Source organism: Saccostrea echinata, unplaced genomic scaffold (genome assembly GCF_033153115.1).
Source record: "Saccostrea echinata isolate AGI-Se365-2 ecotype Australia unplaced genomic scaffold, CSIRO_AGI_Sech_v1 ptg000025l, whole genome shotgun sequence".
Classification (NCBI taxonomy): domain Eukaryota; kingdom Metazoa; phylum Mollusca; class Bivalvia; order Ostreida; family Ostreidae; genus Saccostrea; species Saccostrea echinata.
This window is the reverse complement of record NW_026889774.1, coordinates 1,001,040-1,011,408: the sequence shown is the minus strand read 5'-3', so window position 1 is coordinate 1,011,408 and position 10,369 is coordinate 1,001,040. Positions and strand designations below refer to the sequence as shown.

Genomic DNA, 10,369 nt, shown 5'->3' with positions numbered 1-10,369 from the left:
ATGATAATATCACACCCATTAATTTTTCTGAACACCAATCAGTGTGAGAATTTGATTAATATTCGTCTTGTTAGTTTGGTTTTAAAAATAATACAAACTTTTGTCGATGTATTTTAAAAGCCATTGATTATTATGTTGATATCATTACTTTGAGAAATTGTACAGTAGGTTAGGTAATAAAACACTCATTTCATGACAACTCGGGAAACAGTCAGACTGTTGTCCCTCGATAATGGGCATTACCTCTGGACAGCAGTTTGACTGTTCCCCTCGTAGTCATGAAATAAGTGTATGATATTTAACTTAATGACCTTTTCAGAACAATGTAGAGATGACATAAGTAAACTCAATAAAATGTTTGAATTCAAATGGATTTTGTTTTTTAATTGAAATGTTTTGTTTGTGGTTGAGGAGAAGGTACATTTTAAATTGAAATTTGGCTTCAGAACATTCTCAATCTCTCTATCCAGAGTACTACTTAGAACAGTCTCAATATTTTGACTTTTTTTAATGATCATCCTTAAATTTTGATTGAGCAAAAATGTATTCTAATCTATCACCAGCAGAGGAAGATGTGTATATATGGCTTCATGAACGTAGCACAATTTAAGCAATAAAGCCTTTAGTATCTACCTAAACGATAAACGAAAGACACTTGATTTTATAGTGAAAGAAAAGGCTTAGCTAGAGGTACATTTTGAAGACAATTATTGTTCAAAGTATTTCATCATTACTGTAAAAATAGTTTACCGGAAACAGAAAAAGAACCATGTTTTAAGAAGGATATAAACCTCAAATTGTGCATTCTGTGAGAGAAAGGAATGATTTAAGCCCTTCTGACCTCGATCAGTTCTTTCTCTCAAATAATTTTGACAGTTTGAGGCTTATATCCTTCGCAAAAATGCATCTTATGGTAAATTGTTAATTTTTTTTTAAAGTTATCTCTCGTTATTCAAATTTGTTTATGCAATTTTATGAAAACCAACCACTACAATGGCCTTGTATTGTTGTTAAAATGTCTGCTTTTTCCTTATCGCTTTCTATTCATCTCTTCTTTATCTAACACTTTTGGAAATTTAATTTAGAATATTTCACTGTTTGAATGTGTGTACGTTTTCAAGTACAATACATGGCATTTAGCTTACCTTTAAAACTGATCGATTATAATGCAGTTAGATAAACATGCTTTCGACCAACTGAATAACGGACCCTCGATCCATTAAAATGAATGAAAGGAACCTATTTTTATTGAAAGGACTAGACGTTCAAGCTTTAATATAAATATTAAATATATCGGGAATATCTTAGTCATTGCAGTGTGTACAACTTTGAAGGAAAAAATCATGGATTTGTGATACATATAAGAATTTACAAAGGTAAACATTCTCTTATTTTTACTATATGTCACAATATATTGTTAAATTTACCTTTTTACCTGGGTTGTTTATTAAAATGCGTTATTGTTTTTCTGGGTATTTTAGCAGTTATATTCACCGCTTATAAATGTTCATTGTGCTTTGTGTTGCCATAACATTTCAATGTTACTCTGGCTCCTGCTATCCTTTATGAGTATTTTTTTTTCATTTTAAAGGTCGCCAATTCATGCATAATGTAATAAACCAGGGAAATCAATATTCTGTGTCCTGGGATCATTGAAAGAAAATGCAAAATAGAATGAAGTGGTTGATTTTTCTACATGTTTTCGTAGATGTCACAGGTAACTCTCTCTCTCTCTCTCTCTCTCCCTCTCTCTCTCTCTCTCTCCCTCTCAGGCACACAACTTTTTACAGAATTATTTAAAGTTTCAGTTAGAATTATTTTGTGACAAAAAACATCATCAGATTCATCGATTTTGAAAAGTACGTTCAATTTAAAATCGCTATTTTATTTAAAGCAATCGCTTTGTTAATTTATATTTGTGTCCATGTTTATGGTTAATAGTATATTTTTAACATTTCCTATGTGACGATGAAGCCAGTTTGTGAAACACTGTAAAGGATAATGAATATTGACAAATCAGAATCAATGTTGTTTAAAGAGTCAGCAAAATCAATCACTCACAGTGCCGTAAAATGTTCCAATGAATTATTTTTACAGCAATTTCTGCATCGTCATGTGAGTTTCCAGCGGATCTAAGAGGAGCGTGGATCAGTTCTGACAAAGGATTCCTGAGATTTAGCGAGTCTGTTATTTATGATTATCACGTCATTTTACCTGGAGTGACGTCAGTCGACTTCACCTGTACAGAAAATAATGGGACACACTACCTTCTCAAGTAATTAGCGTTTCTTCTTTTATCTGTTCTCTTTTTTTCTTTTTTCTCTTCTATTGTCACCTATGGTATTATGTACATTCGGTGTATTTTTTTTTTATGAAATCCATTTGAAATCTACAGCATTCATCAACCTTTAGCACACACGAAACCTTGTCATGTCGTGGTAGAACACACAATAGGAACTATATACACCAGAAATACTAAAATGTACATTTTTGGCTCAATTTAATTAAAAACAATTACCTTATTACATTGTTAAAAAAACATTAACAATTCTACGTTTAATATTAATTTGTTGTCATTTTCCCTCGCGATATTCATTTGCGTTATTTAAGGAATCACTGTCTAGTATGTTGGGTATGCAAGGGCAACAACGATAGTTGGAAACATGGGATAATTTGCATAACGCCCAAAGCCCGTTATGCATTATTATCCCACGTTTCCAACTATCGTTGATGTCCCTGGCATACCCAACAAACTAGACAGTGATTCCCTATATTTACATTTATACGTGAAATAAAATTTTAAATATAAATTTAAAAAATGCTGTCTAATAGATTTTAAATACATGAGGCCTCACATATTCATTTCAATAGTCCCCGCCCACTAACGTCAGACACAAACAGCCGCACGAGATTGACATGCATATAAGGTTCCTGTTCTTTCACCTGACGAAATTAACATTCCGGTTGAATTATCAAGAAATCATTCCACCTAACTTTCAAAGAGTTATCACATATAAAACAATTAGAAATGGAAATATTTAACTATCTACGTCAGAATGGCTCTTGCATCTATTAACCATACCAGTTAAGCTCTCAAAGGCACTACATTTATAATAAAGATGAATGAAATTAACATTATGAAAATTATGTAAATATTATAAGCATTAAATGTCATCAGTCGTATATCAGCACATGTCCGTGGCGAAAAATTATCATGCCGCACGTTAACCGCGCTAACACGCGGCTTGGTGCTGTTATATACGACCGACGAAATCCAAAAATCCATAAAAGAATTTAATTCTTAAATTATTGCTATTGTTTTAAATGTAATATCAATCATATACAAGGTATCAATAAGATGAAATGTAATTATCATATGATTTTAATATGTTTTACAACAATGGGTCGCCCGCGTGGCGCAGTGGTTAGAGCGTCTAGCTGCTCTAGAGTCGCGGAGTAAGGAGCTGGGGCCCGTTTCACAAAACTAACTTAGGACTAAGTTGTATTTTAGGAAAGAACTTTTTCCTAAGTTCATTACTTATCCGTTTCACTAACCTTGTCTTATCTTAGGATATTCCTAAGTTATGTCGTAACTTCAGGACAAGCAAATCAATGACTTAGGAAGAAACTAAGTATGACGGCTGTAGATACATGTACAAGGATTCTTACAGAGAGATACTGTGTGTGTTCAGGGAGAGAAAAAATCCGAAGGACTACAAGTATATGAATGATTGTGATCCCTTCAGGTTATAACTTCTTTACTTTGTATGTAATAGCTAAGAAAGGGATTTTAAGAATTGTCAGAGATGTGTCTTTATCACTGTTCAAAATTAATCCAAGGTAAATAAAAAAAATGTCCATTGGTGAAGTTGGAACTACAAATACATTGTACTTAAAGAATGTTTGATTTCTCACGAATTCGTGGATTTCCCAATGTTACTACAAAATAGACGGATCATATGTTGGATTAATTACCCATCATTTAAAGAGCACGATTTTGTAAACAAACAAAAAAAAATCCACGCTATATACACTATTGTCTGTGTTAAAAAACTTTGCATACAATTTGAACCATTATTATATATTTTTAAATCTAATAATATTACTATTATTTGAATCGATATTTAGTATTTGAAAGATTATATTTGATAAGGGAACAAATTTGTTCTCTTCAGCTCCTGATATAGCTGTTTCTCCAAAAATTGCTTGTATCTTATCTCCCATTGGAGGAAGGAGACGTTGAAGTGCAAGGCTTTGACCATTTTTTCTCTGTTTCCGCTTAATGACTCCACTTCTTTTCAACTCTTCCCCTAAACAAATGTATGTTGTGTTACAGAATATTTGGTCCCCCTCTCCATTTTGGGGCTGATTTGTCACGGTATAATTATGCATAAAGATTTTAATATATATATTTCCTTTTTTTCAACATTTTTTCTGTTAGTGTTGTCATTTCCACAGTCGCCAATTTGGAATTTCTTATCTGTCGAAAAATTCTTATTTAAAATTACACAGTAACACGGACAACTAACGTGGAGCACTCATTCGCGAAGAAATAAAAACAAAATAAGGCCTCTGTTAGATTGCCCCTCGAAGCAATTATTGTTTTAAAATTATTCCATTTCCTAATTGAAACGATACTAGTAGAAAAATATATAGCAGGCGGAAAAAATAAACAATTACAAACCTCTGATAACTTATACAAAGCAAAATAAAAGGCAAACATATAATAGCACAAATATTAGTTTTAAAAAAAATATGCGTCATGTGGCGGGGGGGGGGGGGGGATATATGTGTGTGAGGATGTGTGAGTGCTTAGTTTAAGTAGGAAACTTGTTAAGGTTATACCATACTTCTGTCTAAGTCCTTTGAAAGTGGAGGGTAACCCCTAACCACCAGACCCTCCCCTTTTCAAGCTGTTTTTTTACTTGAAAAAAAAACCCGACTCAAACTAAAGATTTTTACTCATACTGACATCCTCCTAACAGTAAGAATTGTAGATAGAGTGGAGAAGTTATTTCATTAGTCCGTAACACAACTTAAGAAATGTCTTAGGATAAAGTTAAGATAAGATTGTTTCGTGAAACAGATGTGACAAATCTTAGGAACTTCCTATAACTTAGGCATATCTTAAGTTATGTCTTACGACATATCTTGGGAAACCTTTGTGAAACAGGCCCCTGATTCTTACGTCGCGGGTTCGAATCCATTGCGGGACGTGGAGACAGGTCCTTCGAATAAGACCGTATAAACCGAGGTCCCGTGTCGCAGTAGGTGTTGGCACGAAAAAGAACCTTCACTCTGCTCAATGGCCTTGAGTGCCAAGTATAGGTATAAATTTGCAGCCCTCCACCGGCAAATGGTGGCGTCTCCATATGGGTGAAATATTCTCGAGAGGGACGTTAAACAACAAACAAACAAACAACAACAACAATTATAGCATAAAGATTACAGTAACTATTTTGTTAAAAGTGCATGCTACATGTATATGTAAAATAATTTATTTCTCATTTTACTACAGATCCAATAGAGATATCAACGTGTTTTCCATGGAAATGAGCGTGTACATTTGCCTTAGTTTTGAACAAGTTAGATTTGACAATTATATTTATTACGTTTCGACACCCTTAGAGTCCACGGTCAACGAGAGTGTATATGCTAATTCAAATCTTTTAAACGTATCCATGAATGATGTTTGTAGTCTTCCCCAGACAACAGACAACATGCATAGCCTAATCAAAAATGGTAAGAAATGTTAATTATTGTGATTAGGTTACTTTTTTTTTTTAAAAATGTCTCCACACAATGGTAGAATTGAAGACTTGATTTAACAAAATGTAAAATAAGAAAATGATTTCCAGAACTCAATTCTTTACAAACTTAATATAAAGTGTTTATCAAAAATGCATGACAGCGTTTGGACTTAATGTAAGAAAAGAAAATTTGTCTTCATAGTTTATAAATAAAAAAAAAAGACAAACAATGCTTCAGATTTTTGACAACAAACTTCTTTCATAGTGTCGACTGATGATATAGTTAGTATCGAGTGTCCCAACTTTTTACGGAAATCCTTTACGAACCTTAACACAGAGGAAAATGGTATGGAAAATGTGTGTGTAAATGGTAGTATTAACGGATGTTTGAAGAACACTCAGCTTGTTATCACAAGTCCATCTTGCCATTCCAGTACACAAATTCCAGGTACAGAGGACATATGCCATCATTCTTACACTCAACATTTATTTTCATGATACACATCTTTTCTATTTTAATTATAAAGTACCAATCCAGGTATTTATACTTGATACTACTGCTAACTATTATTTTGTTCTAATATTTTTAGGTAACCTTTCGGTGTACTGTCTATTTCATGAAACGGTAAATGACGTCACTTATTTGTATACGTGGACAGCTGACACTTTATCTATATCAAGAAGAGGTCATGGATTTATTTGTATTGTGAGTATGAAAAACCACTCCTTTCATTTGAGTTAAAACTTTAACATATACAAGGCAGTATTGCTAGTAATAAACAACTTGAAGATAAGTAAACATGTCATGTTCGCAGGTTTTTGTTTGTTTTTTTTTTTGTTTTGTTTGTTTTTTACTTATAAACATATCCCAATTAGAGGTCTTGTTCTGCATGTCTCCAAAATTGATACAGTAAATTTATCTGAAATTTGGTTGGAGTATCTTTCTTTTTATAAGGTTATTTTTATGTTAGGAAATCACCCATAACGAATCGTCTGCAACTTTTCGGTTATTTAATGATACCTGCACAGATGCCTCAAAGAATACAGAATTTCTCAAGCTGAAGTCAAAAGAAACTCATGGTAAAGAATCAATTTTGTTTATTAGATTTCATTCGTATCAATAATAATCAATATGAAAGTATGATTGGTTTTGATAGTTGATCAATCAATTATAAACACGCCTTATTATCCTACTTTTTTTCAGAAATCTGTCAATCAACGACGCCAGGTAAAGCGAACTTTTCTTTACAAAATACATGTAGATTGATTATTTTTATGCCAAAATGTGTTTATTTTCTCCGTTCTTACTTTTATTAGATGAAAAAAAATCTTTTAATCTCCATGACAAAGAGATAACAGAGAGCCGGAAATATCGAAATTGTTATTTGTCAAAATGCGACACAAGACTGAATTCGGTCGAAATTCTTAAGATTTGTGAAAAGTTCTGTTATAAGTATAAGTTATTCACAATAGATACGTATTTACGTTCATATAAATATTTTGTTTTGCAGCCCCTCCACCTAATAGAGGAACGGGACATGCAAATACTCCGAAAACGAAAAAGAAGTCCACAAATTGGGCCATCTATTTTGCCATTGTTGTCTGTATCATCATAATCATCGGTTTTATTGTTATCATTATCAAATTCTTTCGAAAACAAATGTGTGATTTCTTCACAAAGAAGCCTCCTCAACAAAGCGAGAAAGCTTCTTTCTCAAACATTGCAGCTAATTCTACGGACACATTAAATACACAAATATAGTATTCCAATAGCATTTTAGAACCAGTTTGAATATAAATCAGAATTATAAGATTTGGATTTGGAAAGTATGATTATTCTGCAAACTTACTAGCTATAAAGCAATACATTTTGGACGAATATTTTAGGCGAGTCATTTGACGGTTAATTTCCACAATAATAAATTCAATTTAGATAACGTTAACACATGCAGAAACAATAACTTTCTTGTTAAAATGTAAATGTCTTTCATATTTTACATTTCATGCAATAAATGTCTATACAATAAAAGATTGTTCCTTTTATTTTAAGCTTCTTGAACTTTACATGTAAGTATCTATTGCATACATGTAGGTACGATATTATCAAAACATTGCTACTGAGATAAATTCAAAATCAAAACAATGAATTTATTACACATTTATCTTTCCAGGTAAAAATTTCAACGTAGACTTCTAACGTTTTTGAAAAGCTTTTCTTTTTTTCTTGGTACTTTTCTTCTTTTTCCTTCCAGTCTTAGAATTTTTCTTTTCCTTTGGTTTTTCCTTCACTGTAACAACACCGCCAGGATGAAGATGCTGATAACCAGAGACGTGGTTTGAAATTAATGGCAAATGAAAAGTTGTCTGTCGTCCATATTTGAGGGTGCGTTGAGATTGCTTTGTGCTGGCAGTGGATGTACTTGGTGTATTCATGTATGCTTTATAGTCTAGAGGATGGATACCGGGTAAAGGTGGAAGATTTGACAATCGTGTAAAACTGAACCGGAAGGGCAAATCTGTATCACTGTCACTATCTAAAGAAACCGTGTCGTAATCTGCAATGGAGTTATGTATCTTGAACGAAATAAACAACGAACAGTTTATCTTTTGTGCGTTTTGGGAACAAGTAGTAAAAAGTTTTTTTTAAACACGATTTTGAAGGAATCTTTTGTGTGTCTCATATTTAAAAATTTAGCCAATATTGTTTATATTTATGTTATTTAACAAATTAACAGAAGTGTATCCATTCTTTAGAAGAAAGACAGAACTGACAGATTTTTCACAGAAAGTTCAGTTCTGAATACGCTTCCGAATATATTGTAAACACAACATGTCATTTTGACAATTGTATTGAATTGCTGAGTTTAAAAACTACTGTCAATTCAATATTCCGATGTTTCGATCTTATGTCCACTTCCCTGAACAATGTATTGATTTTTTTCTTGCATCTTTCAATACCCCGTATACATTATTTGTTTTCTACGTCGACATTAGTGAGAAATATGACCATTTTTTCCCATTGAAAAGTTCACATGCTGTCATATACTTCTTTCAAAACTTTTCAATACTCTGACAAGGTTGAAACAAACAATCATCAGATATATCAAATGAATACTTTTCCCTTGGCTAGATTAAAAAAATGATTTTGATAAAATTTCGCTCTCAATAAGTAAAGTATTTAATTTGAATATAAGAAGTAAAACAACATGCAGTATAACATCAATACGTTCTATTTCCACTATTGAAGAGTTATACTTCTTAGTGCGCTCTTTTGTGAAAAAGTCGGAAAACGTACAAATCTCGCGGGATTTCTGGGACAAACGTAACATAAACATGTAAACAATATATTGAATGTCGATGAACAATTCCTAAGAAAATGCAAATGAAATATTTTATTGTTGTGGACTTTATATACATCAAGAGTAGGAATAACATCGATATCAATTTATATCTATTGTTGATCGTATGTATCTATTTATCGTATGGTACATCTAAATACAGTACACATGCCTCGGAAATGTCGTATTTTTATTAATGGATTATAAATTTAGGATTCTCGCTCTCTTACATATGTCTTTTAGTTCTTCTATTCTTTAAATGGAATGACAAATACATTTAACATTTAAAATTGGATTGAGATTGGCACGTTTTGTATTATCCGCAACACCATGCTGTCCCAGTCAGACGACCAAACGCGCCTCTAATTTTGAAGAGTTCACTAATGGAAATAGAACGTATTAAGGTCAATTTTGAAGGCAATGTCCTATGGTACATTGAACAACAGAAATGATATTTTGGTTTACAGAAACACCTTAAACAGGCCATTCTGTGCAGAAAGAACTGGCTCCGAGGCCATAAAACTTAGATGAGCTCATTTTTGATCTCAGTCTAGATCTCACATTTCTTCTGTTAATTCCTTTGGTAAAAGTGAGACTGAGAACAAAAGTGAGCTCGTCTAAGTTTTATGGCCCCGGAGCCTGTTCTCCTGCCTAAAGTTTCAATAAGTTTTTTCACAGATAGAAATAGTATTCAGTTATTTTCTTCTTTTTAAATAGGTAACAGAAAAAAGTCATTAAATTGTCAGGTAAATCGATCTTAATTTTTTTTTTTTTAACTTTCATCCTTACCTATAGAACTTGAGTATGCTGTTGATCGGGTAGAATGAACGATCCCGGAATTCAGATGTCTCGTTTGTGAGTTACCCATGGTTTCTCTGATTCCAACCTTTCCCGAGCTACATCCAACCACATTTCCCAGTTTAAGAAGGAATACTGATCAGTGCAGTTAATGCACTACAGTAACTTTTGTAATCCCTGGAATTAATTCGAGTACATTAATAGCCATTACATTGCAATATGAAAACGTTAATTTTATGAAATGCGTTGTCAGTCAATCTCAAAAGAATTCGCTCTGAGATCTAAGGAAACTTACTATTATTTTGGCATGCTGAAGGTACAAGAGCGCTTAATTGTTACGTTGTAGGAATTTAATCTTCTATAGGTAAACACAGTCTCTAGCAATCATTGAGCGGATTAAGATAACCAGAATTAAGTAAACTACTTTTTGTATTCAGGCATGTATTGAGTTAATCAAATGCAATATCAGAATACCAAGAATAC

The 10,369-nt window shown here is 32.6% G+C and overlaps 2 protein-coding genes across 2 annotated transcripts; one reads left to right on the top strand and one right to left on the bottom strand.

Annotated features, from left to right (window-relative positions):
* The first annotated feature begins 1,203 nt into the window (after nt 1-1,203).
* Nucleotides 1,204-7,700, top strand: LOC133192472 (uncharacterized). The gene is made up of 9 exons (XM_061328475.1): nt 1,204-1,376; nt 1,592-1,717; nt 2,098-2,275; nt 5,519-5,742; nt 6,016-6,198; nt 6,341-6,456; nt 6,722-6,830; nt 6,955-6,978; nt 7,262-7,700. The coding sequence occupies exons 2-9, from the start codon at nt 1,663-1,665 to the stop codon at nt 7,510-7,512; spliced, it is 1,140 nt and encodes a 379-aa protein (XP_061184459.1). The 5' UTR covers nt 1,204-1,376; nt 1,592-1,662; the 3' UTR covers nt 7,513-7,700.
* A 229-nt stretch (nt 7,701-7,929) lies between these two features.
* On the bottom strand, nt 7,930-10,050 carry LOC133192471 (uncharacterized). Its single transcript, XM_061328474.1, has 2 exons — nt 9,878-10,050; nt 7,930-8,305 (listed from the first exon to the last, which is right to left on the bottom strand). The coding sequence occupies exons 1-2, from the start codon at nt 9,954-9,956 to the stop codon at nt 7,944-7,946; spliced, it is 441 nt and encodes a 146-aa protein (XP_061184458.1). The 5' UTR covers nt 9,957-10,050; the 3' UTR covers nt 7,930-7,943.
* Between the last annotated feature and the right edge of the window lie 319 nt (nt 10,051-10,369).

Coding starts and splice junctions, on each gene's coding strand:
- LOC133192471 (XM_061328474.1), bottom strand. CDS start 9,956: ATGGGTAACTCACAAACGAGACATCTGAATTCCGGGATCGTTCATTCT. Junction 8,306..9,877: donor AGCATACTCAAGTTCTATAG/GTAAGGATGAAA, acceptor ACTCCATTGCAG/ATTACGACACGGTTTCTTTA.
- LOC133192472 (XM_061328475.1), top strand. CDS start 1,663: ATGCAAAATAGAATGAAGTGGTTGATTTTTCTACATGTTTTCGTAGAT. Junction 6,199..6,340: donor TTCCAGTACACAAATTCCAG/GTACAGAGGACA, acceptor TAATATTTTTAG/GTAACCTTTCGGTGTACTGT. Junction 6,979..7,261: donor CTGTCAATCAACGACGCCAG/GTAAAGCGAACT, acceptor TTTGTTTTGCAG/CCCCTCCACCTAATAGAGGA.